The 18,758-nt window shown below is 45.7% G+C and overlaps 1 protein-coding gene across 1 annotated transcript in view; it reads right to left on the minus strand.

Moving 5' to 3' along the window:
- LOC115169224 (piezo-type mechanosensitive ion channel component 2-like) overlaps window positions 1–18,758 on the minus strand; it is a 186,800-nt gene that overhangs the window by 114,093 nt on the left and 53,949 nt on the right. The window contains 27 exon segments of the mRNA XM_029724697.1: window positions 2,900–3,026; window positions 3,363–3,593; window positions 12,579–12,772; window positions 13,493–13,625; window positions 14,834–14,947; window positions 15,044–15,049; window positions 15,146–15,199; window positions 15,296–15,409; window positions 15,506–15,625; window positions 15,722–15,835; window positions 15,932–16,051; window positions 16,148–16,213; window positions 16,310–16,321; window positions 16,418–16,423; window positions 16,520–16,579; window positions 16,730–16,849; window positions 16,946–17,011; window positions 17,108–17,119; window positions 17,216–17,221; window positions 17,318–17,377; window positions 17,474–17,479; window positions 17,576–17,635; window positions 17,780–17,893; window positions 17,936–18,001; window positions 18,098–18,265; window positions 18,356–18,415; window positions 18,511–18,684. Of these exon segments, the coding sequence (XP_029580557.1) occupies window positions 2,900–3,026; window positions 3,363–3,593; window positions 12,579–12,772; window positions 13,493–13,625; window positions 14,834–14,947; window positions 15,044–15,049; window positions 15,146–15,199; window positions 15,296–15,409; window positions 15,506–15,625; window positions 15,722–15,835; window positions 15,932–16,051; window positions 16,148–16,213; window positions 16,310–16,321; window positions 16,418–16,423; window positions 16,520–16,579; window positions 16,730–16,849; window positions 16,946–17,011; window positions 17,108–17,119; window positions 17,216–17,221; window positions 17,318–17,377; window positions 17,474–17,479; window positions 17,576–17,635; window positions 17,780–17,893; window positions 17,936–18,001; window positions 18,098–18,265; window positions 18,356–18,415; window positions 18,511–18,684 (2,383 nt within the window).

Consider the following 18,758-nt stretch of genomic DNA (forward strand, 5'->3'; position numbering starts at 1 on the left):
TAGCAGTGTGGATAATGATAGCAGTGTGGATAATGATAGCAGCGTGGATAATGATAGCAGCGTGGATAATGATAGCAGCGTGGATAACGATAGCAGTGTGGATAATGATAGCAGCGTGGATAACGATAGCAGTGTGGATAATGATAGCAGCGTGGATAATGATAGCAGCGTGGATAATGATAGCAGCGTGGATAACGATAGCAGCGTGGATAATGATAGCAGCGTGGATAACGATAGCAGCGTGGATAACGATAGCAGCGTGGATAATGATAGCAGCGTGGATAACGATAGCAGCGTGGATAACGATAGCAGCGTGGATAACGATAGCAGCGTGGATAACGATAGCAGCGTGGATAACGATAGCAGCGTGGATAATGATAGCAGCGTGGATAATGATAGCAGCGTGGATAATGATAGCAGCGTGGATAATGATAGCAGCGTGGATAATGATAGCAGTGTGGATAATGATAGCAGCGTGGATAATGATAGCAGTGTGGATAATGATAGCAGTGTGGATAATGATAGCAGCGTGGATAATGATAGCAGTGTGGATAATGATAGCAGCGTGGATAATGATAGCAGTGTGGATAAAGAAAGCAGCGAGGACAACAGGATGTAAACGATAGCAGTGTGGATAATGATAGCAGTGTGGATAATGATAGCAGTGTGGATAATGATAGCAGTGTGGATAACAGGATGTAAATGATAGCAGTGTGGACAACAGGATGTAAATGATAGCATTGTGGATAATGATAGCAGTGTGGATAACAGGATGTAAATGATAGCAGTGTGGACAAGAGGATATTCTATGTAAATCACTGCAGTAGTGTATAGTGTATATAGTGTCTCTATAGTGTACAGTCGTGGCCAAACGTTTTGAGAATGACACAAATATTAATTTCCACAAAGTTTGCTGCTTCAGTGTCTTTATATATTTTTGTCAGATGTAACTATGGAATACTGAAGTATAATTACAAGCATTTCATAAGTGTCAAAGGCTTTTATTGACAATTACATGAAGTTGATGCAAAGAGTCAATATTTACAGTGTTGACCCTTCTTTTTCAAGACCTCTGCAATCCGCCCTGGCATGCTGTCAATTAACTTCTGGGCCGCATCCTGACTGATGGCAGCCCATTCTTGCATAATTAATGCTTGGAGTTTGTCAGAATTTGTGGGTTTTTGTTTGTCCACACGCCTCTTGAGGATTGACCACAAGTTCTGAATGGGATTAAGGTCTGGGGAGTTTCCTGGCCATGGACCCAAAATATCGATGTTTTGTTCCCCGAGCCACTTAGTTATCACTTTTGCCTTATGGCAAGGTGCTCCATCATGCTGGAAAAGGCATTGTTCGTCACCAAATTGTTCCTGGATGGTTGGGAGAAGTTGCTCTCGGAGGATGTGTTGGTACCATTCTTTATTCATGGCTGTGTTCTTAGGCAAAATTGTGAGTGAGCCCACTCCCTTGGCTGAGAAGCAACCCCACACATGAATGGTCTCAGGATGCTTTACTGTTGGCATGACACAGGACTGATGGTAGCGCTCACCTTGTCTTCTCCGGACAAGCTTTTTTCCGGATGCCCCAAACAATCAGAAAGGGGATTCATCAGAGAAAATGACTTTACCCCAGTCCTCAGCAGTCCAATCCCTGTACCTTTTGCAGAATATCAGTCTGTACCTGATGTTTTTCCTGGAGAGAAGTAGCTTCTTTGCTGCCCTTCTTGACACCAGGCCATCCTCCAAAAGTCTTCGCCTCACTGTGCGTGCAGATGTACTCACACCTGCCTGCTGCCATTCCTGAGCAAGCTCTGTACTGGTGGTGCCCCGATCCTGCAGCTGAATCAACTTTAGGAGACGGTCCTGGTGCTTGCTGGACTTTCTTGGGCGCCCTGAAGCCTTCTTCACAACAATTGAACCGCTCTCCTTGAAGTTCTTGATGATCCGATAAATGGTTGATTTAGGTGCAATCTTATATCCTTGCATGTGAAGCCCTTTTTGTGCAAAGCAATGATGACGTCACGTGTTTCCTTGCAGGTAACCAAGGTTGACAGAGGAAGAACAACGATTCCAAGCACCACCCTCCTTTTGAAGCTTCCAGTCTGTTATTCGAACTCAATCAGCATGACAGAGTGATCTCCAGCCTTGTCCTCGTCAACACTCACACCTGTGTTAACGAATCACTGACATGATGTCAGCTGGTCCTTTTGTGGCAGGGCTGAAATGTAATGGAAATGTTTTTGGGGGATTCAGTTCATTTGCATGGCAAAGAGGGACTTTGCAATTAATTGCAATTCATCTGATCACTCTTCATAACATTCTGGAGTATATGCAAATCGCCATCATACAAACTGAGGCAGCAGACTTTGTGAAAATTAATATTTGTGTCATTCTCAAAACTTTTGGCCACGACTGTAGATAACAGGATATCGTATGTAGATTATTGCAGTGTGGATAATAATGCCACTTTAAGAATGTTTACATATCTCGCATTATTCATCTCACATGATATTTGATAACAGGATATTGTATGTAAATGATTGCAGAGTGGATAACAAGATATTGTATGTAAATGATTGCAGAGTGGATAACAGGATTTTGTAGCATTTGCTGTAATGTCATTCCTGTGATAACGTTGCCTGAGACCTGAAGACTTGTGTTAGCTCCCTGAGCTAATGCCTAGGCTTCAGCTCAGCGGGCTAACACAGTTTTGTGGCATGCAGGAAACCCAGGTTTGAACCCAGTCGGCCACACATGATAAAACATTGTGTATTATTGACGGGCTGTGATATTAGTTCTGACCCTTTAGGTCAGCTGGCTAACACAGTCTTTGGGTTCGAACCCAGTCGGCCACACATGATAAAAACAGTATGTTGTTGAGCAGCTGTGACATTAGTTCTGACCCTTCTTCTTCTTGGGTTGGTTATCCACATGTACGTCAGTGAGTACAGCAGCCTCCTCTCTCTGCTCCTCCTGTCTCTCTGTCAGAGTCTGTATCAGCAACAGCCAAAAGCTCAACAGGCATAGGATCTAGAGACAGACAACATACATCATTACTGACACAGGAAGTACACACACCAGACATCTTTAACAGACACAGGAAGTACAGACAACAGACATCATTACTGACACAGGAAGTACAGACAACAGACATCTTTAACAGACACAGGAAGTACAGACAACAGACATCATTACTGACACAGGAAGTACAGACAACAGCACTGAGATAAAATGGAATCAAGAGAGACTGCCACATAAATGTTATTTTAGAAAGAGACCTGATTGATCCAAGATGGCAGCAGTTTCACATCCTCAGCAGTTAGACATACCAGTTTACTCAGTACAGTTCTGTCTCTACCAGTTTACCTTGGAACCCAGTTGCCTGAAAGGCACGTCCATCTTAAGGAAGAGTCCAGGTACGGGCTCCAGCAGCTCAAAGCTCCAAATGTACTGCAGCACAATGAGCAGGTTCCCATAGAGCACCATGAAGGGAGAGGTTAGCATGGTGTAACGACGACGGTCCCTCACCATCCACAACAGACACGACCACATCAGGAACACAAACGTCAGCCAGCTAACATACGTGATGCTCCACGCCTGGGGAGGGAGAGACAGAAAGAGGGAGAGGGGAGTAACAGAGAGAGAGAGAGAGAGAGAGAGAGAGAGAGGGAGAGAAAGAGGGAGAGGGTCAAAGAGACATAGAGACATAGAGAGAGGGTCAAAGAGACATGGAGACATAGAGACATAGAGAGAGGGTCAAAGAGACATGGAGACAGAGAGAGGGAGAGGGTCAAAGAGACATGGAGACATAGAGACATAGAGAGAGGGAGCGAGAGGTTCAAAGAGACATTGAGACAGAGGGTCAAAGAGACATAGAGAGAGGGTCAAAGAGACATGGAGACACATATAGAAATAACCCAGCTAGCACATAACATTCTGAGAACCATATGTTTCTTATAACATGAGGAAACCTGTAGGAAACAGTATGCTGAGGTACTGACATTTCCACAGAAGAACCTTGTTTCTCAAGGTTCTCTGAACAGTTTGAGACTATTCCCAATGTCAAACCAGTTGGAGAATGTTCTTACCAAAACTGAAATAAAATGTAACCACGTCTTGAACTTTTAGGAAACGTTCTGTTAAAGTAATTCAATACCAAGAAAATAACATATTTTTTTTGTCAAGTTCCTTAAAATGTGCTTAGAATGTTCCACAAAGCTGTCCTGCATCATTACCAGAAAGTTGTTGTAAAGTTGTATACAAAATAACCATAGGTTGTTCTATTTTATATTTGAGATTCTTCAAATAGCCACCCTTTGCCTTGATGACATCTTTGCACACTCTTGGCATTCTCTCAACCAGCTTCACCTGGAATCTGTTTCCAACAGTCTTGAAGGAGTTCCCACATATGCTGAGCACTTGTTGGCTGTTTTTCCATCACTCTACGGTCCAACTCATCCCAAACCATCTCAATTGGGTTGAGGTTGGGTGATTGTGGAGGCCAGGTCATCTGATGCCGCACACCATCACTCTCCTTGGTCAAATATCCCTTACACAGCCTGGAGGTGTGTTGGGTCATTGTCCTGTTGAAAAACAAATGATAGTCCCACCAAGCCCAAACCAGATGGGATGGCGTATCGCTGCAGAATGCTGTGGTAGCCATGGTGGTTAAGTGTGCATTGAATTCTAAATAAATCAAAGACTAATAAATCACCAGCAAAGCACCCCCACCCCATCAAACCTCCTCCTCCATGCTTCACGGTGGGAACAACACATGCGGAGATCATCCGTTCACCTACTCTGCGTCTCACAAAGACATGGCGGTTGGAACCAAAAATCTCAAATTTGGACTCATTAGACCAAAGGACAGATTTCCACTGGTCTAATGTCCATTACTGGTGTTTCTTGGCCCAAGCAAGTCTCTTATTTTATTGGTGTCCTTTAGTAGTGGTTTCTTTGCAGCAATTCGACCATGAAGGCCTGATTCACGCAGTCTCCTCTGAACTGTTGATGTGTCTGTTACTTGAACTCTGTGAAGCATTTATTTGGGCTGCAATTTCTGAGGCTGGTGTCTTTAATGAACTTATCCTCTGCAGCAGAGGTAACTCTGGGTCTTCCTTTCCTGTGGCGGTTCTCATGAGAGCCAGTTTCATCACAGCGCTTGATGGTTTTTGTCACTGCACTTGAAGAAACTTTCAAAGTTCATGAAATGTTCCGTATTGACTGACCTTCATGTCTTAAAGTAATGATGGACTGTCGTTTCTCTTTGCTTATTTGAGCTGTTCTTACCATAATATGGACTTGGTCTTTTACCAAATAGGGCTATCTTCTGTATACCACCCCTACCTTGTCACAACACAACTGATTGGCTGAAATGCATTAAGAAGGAAAGAAATTCCACAAATTCATTTTTAACAAGGCACACCTGTTAATTGAAATGCAATCCAGGTGACTACCTCATGAAGCTGGTTGAGAGAATGCCAAGAGTGTGCAAAGCTGTCATCAAGGCAAAGGGTGGCTACTTTGAAGAATCTCAAATGTAATGTATATTTGAATTTGTTTAACACTTTGTTGGTTACTACATGATTCCATATGTGTTATTTCATAGTTTTGATGTCTTCACTATTATTCTACAATGTAGAAAATAGTCAAAATTGGATTGAGTAGGTGTCCAAACTTTTGACTGGTACTGTACTTCCATACATTTTTTAAACTGGAAGCAGGGGACCTTCAGATGAGCTTTGTGAGGCCTGTGGGAGTCCTACAGCAAAACATGACGTGTTTGTGAGAGTCTCATCTTTCCATAATAGTTTATAGCCCAAACGGTTTGGATGCTACAGACATTTGAGAGAAGACCGATTTTTGGGATGTCTCCTGGTCTGACAAACACCGCTTTAGCTCTGCCACCTTCCACCACAGATGCGGAAGGCCGACATAGGAGGATGTGGTGGATTGAGACACAGCCCATGCAAACAAACAGATATCTATCTCTAGCTTAAACAGACAGATTTTGATGGGGATTTTGTATCATGCTAATTAGATTTAAAGGATTAAAGTAATGTTCTCGAATTGTTTCAAGAACGTTTAGAAAAAACGTTCTTCTTTGTGAATTTCAGTACTTCAGCATAACGTTTCCTACATGTTTTTTCTCATGGTTCTATTTAAAAGTCATGTTCTCAAATTGTTCAGAGAACGTAAAAAAAATAAAAATCTATAAAAAACACAACAAATCTTTAGTAACGTTCAGAGAACGTTCTAAGAACGTTATCTAAAAACGTATACATTCCATTCTCAGCATCAACAAAACTATCTTCCATCTTGTTAAGTGTGTTCAGGTCTGTTGGTCAAACTAATTATCCACACCTGATCTTAATAAGTGATTGTTTCCTTTGAAATGCGGTCTCTTTAAATAGGCTAAAATGAACAGCTTCGCATGCGTAAAGAAACATAACATGCTAACTCCGTCATAGTAGCGTAGTGGACTAATTCCATGGATAGAGAACAGAAGAGGTTATAGGTTAAAATCTCACTGATACTATGTCACAATAAAAAATAAAAAAATGTGTTTGCATGATTAATGCCTAAGGAAAGGAATTTCTATTTTTTTTTGTTGGAGTTAGCAGTGTTATTAAAAGTCTTGATGAAGTCTCCTTGTGTGGTGCATCACAGTGTTGAGGCGTAACTACAGCCAAGGGTTCGATCCCAGGCTGTGTCTCCCACTGGCCGTGACCGAGAGTCCCATAGGGCGGCGCACAATTGGCCCAGTGGGTTGGGGTGGGGTGGGGGGGCGCGGCTTTACTTGGTTCATCGCGCTCTAGCGACTCCTTGTGGCGAACCGTGAACCTGCAGGCTGACTACGGTCGTCCGTTGAACAGTGCTCTCTTCCGACACATTGGTGCAGCTGGCTTCCGGGTTAAGCGAGGCGGGTGTTAAGAAGCGCGGTTTGTTTTTGGAGGACGTATGACTCGACCTTCGCCTCTCCCGAGCCCGTTGGGGAGTTGAAGGGATGAGACAAGAACGTAATTGGATATCACGATATTGGGGAGAAAAATAATAATAATAATAATAATAATCATATAGAAAGATTAAGCTAAAAACATAAACAACTTCATAGTTAAGAACGCTATAACAGTATAGAAGAACATGAAATGGATTCTAGAGAACCAATATCACCCCCTAAATCCTAAACCCCTATTGGAACAACCCTTGTATGGTTTTTCAGAATTCACTGATAAATTGGTCCACATGGAAAACTAAAAAGGCATAGAAATCATAAATTACTGGTAATAGGAAATAAAAAAATTTCCATGACAGAATTAAAAAAAGCCATTTTGGACTGACCGATGTAGACATTTTCAAATATATGCAACTTCGGCCGGGAGCCTGCAAGCTGACTTCGGTTGCCAGCTGGACAGTGTTTCTTCCGACACATTGGTGCGGCTGGCTTCCGGGTTAAGCTAGCAGTGTGTCAAGAAGTAGCGCGGCTTGGCAGGGTTGTGTTTCGGAGGACGCGTGGCTCTCGACCTTCGACTCTCCCGAGTCCGTACGGGAGTTGCAGCGATGAGACCAGACTGTAACTACCAATTGGATATCACGAAATTGGGGTGAAAAAATGTGTAAAAGTACAAAAATATATATTTTACAAAAAGAAAATGAAACAAAATAAATTATTATTTACAATAAATTTAGATGACAAAATGTTCACGTGAAAGCTTTTGGACATCGGAGAAATATTGAGGGAATCCTATTTTAGTCCTAAAAAGATAGTCATATCATAGTTAAAATGTAGAAAACCCGCAGAGAGCCTTCCCAACTGACAATCTCTTAGAAGAAAAGATAAACTATAAAATATAAATTGGATCCAAGACTTAAAAAATAACTGATATTGGCACAAGATGAAGTGTTGGAATATAACGAATGAAAATACTACACAGTTTATGAAAATCTATACTTAATCCAGTATAAATTAATATATATAATTTATTATACAAGAGACGAAATTGTACAGCACAATGGCAGATTAATGCCTCAAGTGTACTAACAGTGACTCAATAATTGATGCCTTCTGGGAGTGCTATAAATTCCAATAGTTATGGGCGGAGTTAGAAAGCTGGCTGTCAGAAGTTTTACGATGTAAGTTAACTTTTAATGTGTCCATCTGCATATTTCAAGACTTGGCATATGAGGGTGCGGTGAGATACCCGATGGATTGGACAATATTATATCCGTCTCTTATATTGCAGACGCTTAAATACTGGAAGTCAAATGATAGCCCAACGTTGTTATTAAGAGAATGGAAAAATAAAATGCTTCATTATTTAAATGTTGAAAGAAATCTGGCTACAGGCAGAAACATAGAGTCTTACAAGCATTAGAAACAACATTATGGTGTGGATATGGTGGGTCTGAGCAAGCGGGATTTCATTCATTTTAGTTGAAATGTGCATGGCCAAAAGTATGTGGAAATCTCCTCGTCGAACATCTCATTCCAACATCACGGGCATTAATAGGGAGTTTGTCCCCCCTTTGTTGCTATAACAGCCTCCACTCTTCTGGGAAGCCTTTCCACTAGATGTAGGAACATTGTTGCTATAACAGCCTCCACTCTTCTGGGAAGGCTTTCCACTAGATGTAGGAACATTGTTGCTATAACAGCCTCCACTCTTCTGGGAAGGCTTTCCACTAGATGTTGGATCATTGCTGCTATAACAGCCTCCACTCTTCTGGGAAGGCTTTCCACTAGATGTTGGAACATTGCTGCTATAACAGCCTCCACTCTTCTGGGAAGGCTTTCCACTAGATGTTGGAACATTGCTGCTATAACAGCCTCCACTCTTCTGGGAAGGCTTTCCACTAGATGTTGGAACATTGCTGCTATAACAGCCTCCACTCTTCTGGGAAGGCTTTCCACTAGATGTTGGAACATTGCTGCTATAACAGCCTCCACTCTTCTGGGAAGGCTTTCCACTAGATGTTGGAACATTGCTGCTATAACAGCCTCCACTCTTCTGGGAAGGCTTTCCACTAGATGTTGGAACATTGCTGCTATAACATCCTCCACTCTTCTGGGAAGGCTTTCCACTAGATGTTGGAACATTGCTGCTATAACAGCCTCCACTCTTCTGGGAAGGCTTTCCACTAGATGTTGGAACATTGCTGCTATAACAGCCTCCACTCTTCTGGGAAGGCTTTCCACTAGATGTTGGAACATTGCTGCTATAACAACCTCCACACTTCTGGGAAGGCTTTCCACTAGATGTTGGAACATTGCTGCTATAACAGCCTCCACTCTTCTGGGAAGGCTTTCCACTAGATGTTGGAACATTGCTGCTATAACAGCCTCCACTCTTCTGGGAAGGCTTTCCACTAGATGTTGGAACATTGCTGCTATAACAGCCTCCACTCTTCTGGGAAGGCTTTCCACTAGATGTTGGAACATTGCTGTTATAACAGCCTCCACTCTTCTGGGAAGGCTTTCCACTAGATGTTGGAACATTGCTGCTGGGACTTGCTTCCATTCAGCCACAAGAGCATTAGTGAGGTCGGGCACTGATGTTGGGCGATTAGGCCTGGCTCGCAGTCGGCGTTCCAATTCATCCCAAAGGTGTTCGGTGGGGTTGAGGTCAGGGCTCTGTACAGGCAGGTCAAGTTCTTCCACACCGATCTCGACAAACCATTTCTGTATGGACCTTGCTTTTTGCATGGGGGCATTGTCATGCTGAAACAGGAAAGGGCCTTCCCCAAACTGTTGCCACAAAGTTGGATGCACAGAATCATCTAGAATGTCATTGTATGCTGTAGCGTTAAAATTGCCCTTCACTGTAACTAAGAGGCCTAGACTGAACTATGAAAAACAGCCCCAGAACATTATTCTTCCTCCACCAAACTTTACAGTTGGCAGTATGCATTGGGGCAGGTAGCATTCACCTGGCATCCGCCAAACTCAGAATCGTCCATCAAACTGCCAGATGGTGAAGCGTGATTTATCACTCTAGAGAACGTGTTTCCACTGCTGTGCATGTTGATCTTAGGCTTGTGTGCGGCTGCTTGGCCATGGAAACCCATTTCATAAAGCTCCCGACGAACAGTTCTTGGGACGACGATGCGTCCTAAGGCAGTGTGTGTTGCAACCGAGAACAGACGATTTTTACAAGCTACTTGCTTCAGCACTCGGCCTGTTCTGTGAGCTTGTGTGGCCTACCACTTCGTGGTTGAGCCGTTGTTGCTCCTAGACGTTTCCACTTCACAATAACAGCACTTACAGCCGAACGGGGGGGCAGCTCTAGCAGGACAGAAATTTGACAAACTGACTTGTTGGAAAGGTGGCATGCTATGAATGTGCCACATTGAAAGTCACTGAGCTCTTCAGTACGGGCCATTCTACAGCCAATGTTTGTCTATGGAGATTATATGGGTGTTTTTCAATGGAGATTGCATGGCTGTGTGCTGAATTCTATACACCTGTCAGCATTGGGCGTGACTGAAATAGCGAATCCACAAATTTGAAGTGATGCCCACATACTTTTGGCCATGTAGTTGTTTTTGTCTATGTATGTTTTTGTCTATGTATGTTTTTGTTTATGTATGTTTTTGTTAATTGTAAAGAAAAAAGTAAAGGGCCACCAGAGTGGCACAGCGGTCTAAGGTACTGCATTGCAGTGCTTGAAGAGCCACTACAGACCCGGGTTCGATCCCAGGCTGTATCACAGCCGGCCCTGACCGGGAGACCCATGAGGTGGCGCACAATTGGCCCAGCGTCGTCCGGGTTAGGGGAGGGTTTGGCAAGCTGACTTCGGTCGCCAGGTGTACGGTGTTTCCTCCGACACATTGGTGCGGCTGGATTCCGGGTGGCAGGGTCGTGTTTTGGAGGACGCATGGCTCTCGACCTTCGCCTCTCCCGAGTCCGTACAGGAGTGGGACAGGACTGTAACTACCAATTGGATATTGGGGATAAAAAGGGGTAAAAGTACAATAAAATAGATACAGTATATTGACATAAAAGACAATTAAAAAAAGGTAAAAAATACTAAAATAAAATATCACAAAAAAAACTCTTATTGAAAGATTCAGTGAAAGTTAAGGAAATTATTAAAAAACTAAAATTTCCATTGTCTGAGTTTTAATAAGACCTCCCAGGAAACTTTCAAGGAACCAGAGTAAACCAGTGTTCTCAGATCCTCCCTGCAAACTAAAAATAAACGTTCCCAGAACTGCCGAAATGTTCACTTCTGTTCTCAGAATGTTTAAAAAGACGTTCAATTTATACCGGTCAGGAAACGTATAGCTTTGTTCCCACAACCAATGTGAAACCAAAAACGTACATTCCCACAACTTCCAAGGAACCAAATGTGCTAGCTGGGAAGGCCTCAAAACCTCAATCTACAGTGACTCAAAACAAAAACTTAGCTAGGCCTTCCTACAATCACAATCAAGTAAACACTTCTGGTCCTTTATTAGATGACAGGTGCTTTCTTTAGATGTGATGTGAGCACACACACACACACACGCACGCACGCACACACACACACACACACACACACACACACACACACACACACACACACACACACACACACACACACACACACACACACACACACACACACACAGGTGCTTTCTTTCGCCTTGACTTGACCACAGTCACCAGAGGGACCACAGTCACCAGAGGGACCACAGTCATCACAGTCACCAGAGGGACCACAGTCACCAGAGGGACCACAGTCACCAGAGGGACCACAGTCACCACAGTCACCAGAGGGACCACAGTCTCCAGAGGGACCACAGTCACCAGAGGGACCACAGTCACCAGAGGGACCACAGTCACCACAGTCACCAGAGGGACCACAGTCACCAGAGGGACCAGAGGGACCACAGTCACCAGAGGGACCACAGACACCAGAGGGACCACAGTCACCAGAGGGACCACAGTCACCAGAGGGACCACAGTCTCCAGAGGGACCACAGTCACCAGAGGGACCACAGTCACCAGAGGGACCACAGTCACCAGAGGGACCACAGTCACCACAGTCACCATAGGGACCACAGTCACCAGAGGGACCACAGTCACCAGAGGGACCACAGTCACCAGAGGGACTACAGTCACCAGAGGGACCAGAGGGACCACAGTCACCAGAGGGACCACAGTCACCAGAGGGACCACAGTCACCAGAGGGACCAGAGGGACCACAGTCACCAGAGGAACCACAGTCACCAGAGGGACCACAGTCACCAGAGGGACCACAGTCACCAGAGGGACCAGAGGGACCACAGTCACCAGAGGGACCAGAGGGACCACAGTCTCCAGAGGGACCACAGACACCAGAGGGACCACAGTCACCAGAGGGACCACAGTCACCAGAGGGACCACAGTCACCACAGTCACCAGAGGGACCACAGTCACCAGAGGGACCAGAGTCACCAGAGGGACCAGAGGGACCACAGTCACCAGAGGGACCAGAGTCACCAGAGGGACCACAGTCACCAGAGGGACCACAGTCACCAGAGGGACCACAGTCACCAGAGGGACCAGAGGGACCACAGTCACCAGAGGGACCAGAGGGACCAGTCACTGTGTTTACTCACCATCATGGCTATGAGAGCACAGATATAGCTCTGCTTCATAATGAACCTGAACACTGTTACAACAGCATTCCCTCTGCCCTCATCCTCCTCCTCCTCCTCCTCTTCCTCCTGTTCCTTCCCCTCCTCCGCTCCCTCCATCCCAGCAGTCTCTCCTCGCAGGGTGGGACTGAAGGCATACACTCCTCCATCCTTCTCTGTTGAGATAAAGACACAGATACTTCATATAGTACAACACCTACAGTATATACAGGGTGATATAGTACTGTATATACAGGGTGATATAGTACAGTATATACAGGGTGATATAGTACAGTATATACAGGGTGATATAGTACAGTATATACATGGTGATATAGTACAGTATATACTGGGTGATATTGTACAGTATATACTGGGTGATATTGTACAGTATATACAGGGTGATATAGTACAGTATATACTGGGTGATATTGTACAGTATATACAGGGTGATATAGTACAGTATATACTGGGTGATATAGTACAGTATATACAGGGTGATATAGTACAGTATATACTGGGTGATATTGTACAGTATATACAGGGTGATATAGTACAGTATATACTGGGTGATATTGTACAGTATATACAGGGTGATATAGTACAGTATATACTGGGTGATATAGTACAGGATATATAGCAGATAAGGTGGCATCCCAAACGGCAGTCTATTCCCTATATAATGCACTACTTTTGACCAGGGCCCAGTTTAACAAAATAATGTCCTCCTTGCAGAAATAACATTTAAAAAAAAGAATTACAACATGCTTTCGATTATAATTTCAGTCACCCCATATACTCTGCCTGTATATTCAAAATGTTACAGTCAGTTTACTCACAGAATGTGTCTTACGAGAATAGACTTTTGCCCAGTGTTTGTTTCAGTAAAAACTCACCTGTAATGTTATTGATTTGGTCCATTTCATACTGTGGGGTGGAGTACAGGTCCTGGCGGACCGGTCCATTTTCCACTGAGTTTAGGGTGGAGATGAAGTCAAAAGACGTCTCGTTGGACTTTGCAACCAACCCCTGTGGAACAACACAGCAACAATATGGACTATGGTTAGAGCCCAGAGGTTTTCCTTGTCATGTGAACATTCATATGCATCATAGGCTGCAGTCCTCTGTAGTTCAGTTAGTAGAACATGGTCCTCTGTAGTTCAGTTAGTAGAACATGGTCCTCTGTAGTTCAGTTAGTAGAACATGGTCCTCTGTAGTTCAGTTAGTAGAACATGGTTCTCTGTAGTTCAGTTAGTAGAACGTGGTCCTCTGTAGTTCAGTTAGTAGAACATGGTCCTCTGTACAAACATTGGCAGTAGAATGGCCTTACTGAAGAGCTCAGTGACTTTCAATGTGGCACCGTTATAGAATGCCACCTTTCCAACAAGTCAGTTAGTCAAAATGTCTGCCCTGCTAGAACTGCCCCGGTCAACTGTAAGTGCTGTTATTGTGAAGTGGAAACAGCTCAGCCATGAAGTGGTAGGCTACACAAGCTCACAGAACGAATGCTGAAGTGCTGAAGCATGTAAAAATTGTCTGTCCTCGGTTGCAACACTCACTACTGAGTTCCAAACTCAGTGCAATAGAGAATGCATCATCTGTGGATCTGTTGAGGCAGTATGCAAATTGGAGTGGGTCTAGTGTTTCTGGGATAATGGTGTTGATGTGAGCCATGACCAGCCTTTCAAAGCCCATCATGGCTACAGACGTGAGTGCTACGGGTCGGTAGTCATTTAGGCAGGTTATGGTGGTCTGCTTGAAACATGTTGGTATTACAGACTCAGCCAGGGAAAAGTTGAAAATGTCAGTGAAGACACTTGCCAGTTGGTCAGCGCATGCTCGGAGTACACGTCCTGGTAATCCGTCTGGCCCTGCGGCCTTGTGAATGTCGACCTGTTTAAAGGTCTTACTCACTTCGGCTACGCAGTTTTCCAGAACAGCTGGTGCTCTCATGCATGCTTTAATGGTATTTGCCTCGAAGCGAGCATAGAAGTAGTTTAGCTCGTCTGGTAGGCTCGCGTCACTGGGCAGCTCTCAGCTGTGCTTCCCTTTGTAGTCCGTAATGGTTCGCAAGCCCTGCCACATCCGACAAACGTCAGAGCTGGTGTAGTACAGTTCAGTCTTAGGTCTGTATTGACACTTTGCCTGTTTGATGGTTCGTCGGAGGACATAGAGGGATTTCTTATAAGCTTCCGGGTTAGAGTCCCGCTCCTTGAAAGCGGCAGGGTGTTACCTACCTCTATAGGTTCCTGGAGCCAGAGGCGTATGAGAGATACCAGGGTGTTACCTACCTCTTCCTGGAGCCAGAGGCGTATGAGAGATACCAGGGTGTTACCTACCTCTATAGGTTCCTGGAGCCAGAGGCGTATGAGAGATACCAGGGTGTTACCTACCTCTATAGGTTCCTGGAGCCAGAGGAGTATGAGAGATACCAGGGTGTTACCTACCTCTTCCTGGAACCAGAGGAGTATGAGAGATACCAGGGTGTTACCTACTGCTATAGGTTCCTGGAGCCAGAGGAGTATGAGAGATACCAGGGTGTTACCTACCTCTTCCTGGAACCAGAGGAGTATGAGAGATACCAGGGTGTTACCTACCTCTTCCTGGAACCAGAGGAGTATGAGAGATACCAGGGTGTTACCTACCTCTATAGGTTCCTGGAGCCAGAGGAGTATGAGAGATACCAGGGTGTTACCTACCTCTTCCTGGAGCCAGAGGCGTATGAGAGATACCAGGGTGTTACCTACCTCTATAGGTTCCTGGAGCCAGAGGCGTATGAGAGATACCAGGGTGTTACCTACCTCTATAGGTTCCTGGAGCCAGAGGAGTATGAGAGATACCAGGGTGTTACCTACCTCTATAGGTTCCTGGAGCCAGAGGCGTATGAGAGATACCAGGGTGTTACCTACCTCTATAGGTTCCTGGAGCCAGAGGCGTATGAGAGATACCAGGGTGTTACCTACCTCTATAGGTTCCTGGAGCCAGAGGCGTATGAGAGATACCAGGGTGTTACCTACCTCTATAGGTTCCTGGAGCCAGAGGAGTATGAGAGATACCAGGGTGTTACCTACCTCTATAGGTTCCTGGAGCCCGAGGCGTATGAGAGATACCAGGGTGTTACCTACCTCTTCCTGGAGCCAGAGGCGTATGAGAGATACCAGGGTGTTACCTACCTCTATAGGTTCCTGGAGCCAGAGGCGTATGAGAGATACCAGGGTGTTACCTACCTCTATAGGTTCCTGGAGCCAGAGGCGTATGAGAGATACCAGGGTGTTACCTACCTCTATAGGTTCCTGGAGCCAGAGGCGTATGAGAGATACCAGGGTGTTACCTACCTCTATAGGTTCCTGGAGCCAGAGGCGTATGAGAGATACCAGGGTGTTACCTACCTCTATAGGTTCCTGGAGCCAGAGGCGTATGAGAGATACCAGGGTGTTACCTACCTCTATAGGTTCCTGGAGCCAGAGGAGTATGAGAGATACCAGGGTGTTACCTACCTCTATAGGTTCCTGGAGCCAGAGGAGTATGAGAGATACCAGGGTGTTACCTACCTCTATAGGTTCCTGGAGCCAGAGGCGTATGAGAGATACCAGGGTGTTACCTACCTCTATAGGTTCCTGGAGCCAGAGGAGTATGAGAGATACCAGGGTGTTACCTACCTCTATAGGTTCCTGGAGCCAGAGGAGTATGAGAGATACCAGGGTGTTACCTACCTCTATAGGTTCCTGGAGCCAGAGGAGTATGAGAGATACCAGGGTGTTACCTACCTCTATAGGTTCCTGGAGCCAGAGGAGTATGAGAGATACCAGGGTGTTACCTACCTCTTCCTGGAACCAGAGGAGTATGAGAGATACCAGGGTGTTACCTACCTCTATAGGTTCCTGGAGCCAGAGGCGTATGAGAGATACCAGGGTGTTACCTACCTCTATAGGTTCCTGGAGCCAGAGGCGTATGAGAGATACCAGGGTGTTACCTACCTCTTCCTGGAGCCAGAGGAGTATGAGAGATACCAGGGTGTTACCTACCTCTATAGGTTCCTGGAGCCAGAGGCGTATGAGAGATACCAGGGTGTTAACTACCTCTATAGGTTCCTGGAGCCAGAGGCGTATGAGAGATACCAGGGTGTTACCTACCTCTATAGGTTCCTGGAGCCAGAGGCGTATGAGAGATACCAGGGTGTTACCTACCTCTATAGGTTCCTGGAGCCAGAGGCGTATGAGAGATACCAGGGTGTTACCTACCTCTATAGGTTCCTGGAGCCAGAGGAGTATGAGAGATACCAGGGTGTTACCTACCTCTATAGGTTCCTGGAGCCAGAGGAGTATGAGAGATACCAGGGTGTTACCTACCTCTATAGGTTCCTGGAGCCAGAGGCGTATGAGAGATACCAGGGTGTTACCTACCTCTATAGGTTCCTGGAGCCAGAGGAGTATGAGAGATACCAGGGTGTTACCTACCTCTATAGGTTCCTGGAGCCAGAGGAGTATGAGAGATACCAGGGTGTTACCTACCTCTATAGGTTCCTGGAGCCAGAGGAGTATGAGAGATACCAGGGTGTTACCTACCTCTATAGGTTCCTGGAGCCAGAGGAGTATGAGAGATACCAGGGTGTTACCTACCTCTTCCTGGAACCAGAGGAGTATGAGAGATACCAGGGTGTTACCTACCTCTATAGGTTCCTGGAGCCAGAGGCGTATGAGAGATACCAGGGTGTTACCTACCTCTATAGGTTCCTGGAGCCAGAGGCGTATGAGAGATACCAGGGTGTTACCTACCTCTTCCTGGAGCCAGAGGAGTATGAGAGATACCAGGGTGTTACCTACCTCTATAGGTTCCTGGAGCCAGAGGCGTATGAGAGATACCAGGGTGTTACCTACCTCTTCCTGGAGCCAGAGGAGTATGAGAGATACCAGGGTGTTACCTACCTCTATAGGTTCCTGGAACCAGAGGAGTATGAGAGATACCAGGGTGTTACCTACCTCTATAGGTTCCTGGAGCCAGAGGCGTATGAGAGATACCAGGGTGTTACCTACCTCTTCCTGGAGCCAGAGGAGTATGAGAGATACCAGGGTGTTACCTACCTCTATAGGTTCCTGGAGCCAGAGGCGTATGAGAGATACCAGGGTGTTACCTACCTCTTCCTGGAGTCAGAGGCGTATGAGAGATACCAGGGTGTTACCTACCTCTATAGGTTCCTGGAGCCAGAGGCGTATGAGAGATACCAGGGTGTTACCTACCTCTATAGGTTCCTGGAGCCAGAGGCGTATGAGAGATACCAGGGTGTTACCTACCTCTTCCTGGAGCCAGAGGAGTATGAGAGATACCAGGGTGTTACCTACCTCTATAGGTTCCTGGAGCCAGAGGCGTATGAGAGATACCAGGGTGTTACCTACCTCTATAGGTTCCTGGAGCCAGAGGAGTATGAGAGATACCAGGGTGTTACCTACCTCTATAGGTTCCTGGAGCCCGAGGCGTATGAGAGATACCAGGGTGTTACCTACCTCTTCCTGGAGCCAGAGGCGTATGAGAGATACCAGGGTGTTACCTACCTCTATAGGTTCCTGGAGCCAGAGGCGTATGAGAGATACCAGGGTGTTACCTACCTCTATAGGTTCCTGGAGCCAGAGGCGTATGAGAGATACCAGGGTGTTACCTACCTCTATAGGTTCCTGGAGCCAGAGGCGTATGAGAGATACCAGGGTGTTACCTACCTCTTCCTGGAGCCAGAGGAGTATGAAAGATACCAGGGTGTTACCTACCTCTATAGGTTCCTGGAGCCAGAGGCGTATGAGAGATACCAGGGTGTTACCTACCTCTTCCTGGAGCCAGAGGAGTATGAGAGATACCAGGGTGTTACCTACCTCTATAGGTTCCTGGAGCAAGAGGCGTATGAGAGATACCAGGGTGTACCTACCTCTATAGGTTCCTGGAGCCAGAGGCGTATGAGAGATACCAGGGTGTTACCTACCTCTATAGGTTCCTGGAGCCAGAGGCGTATGAGAGATACCAGGGTGTTACCTACCTCTATAGGTTCCTGGAGCCAGAGGCGTATGAGAGATACCAGGGTGTTATCTACCTCTATAGGTTCCTGGAGCCAGAGGAGTATGAGAGATACCAGGGTGTTACCTACCTCTATAGGTTCCTGGAGCCAGAGGCGTATTA

This window comes from Salmo trutta, chromosome 31 (assembly GCF_901001165.1).
Source record: "Salmo trutta chromosome 31, fSalTru1.1, whole genome shotgun sequence".
In the NCBI taxonomy this organism is placed as follows: domain Eukaryota; kingdom Metazoa; phylum Chordata; class Actinopteri; order Salmoniformes; family Salmonidae; genus Salmo; species Salmo trutta.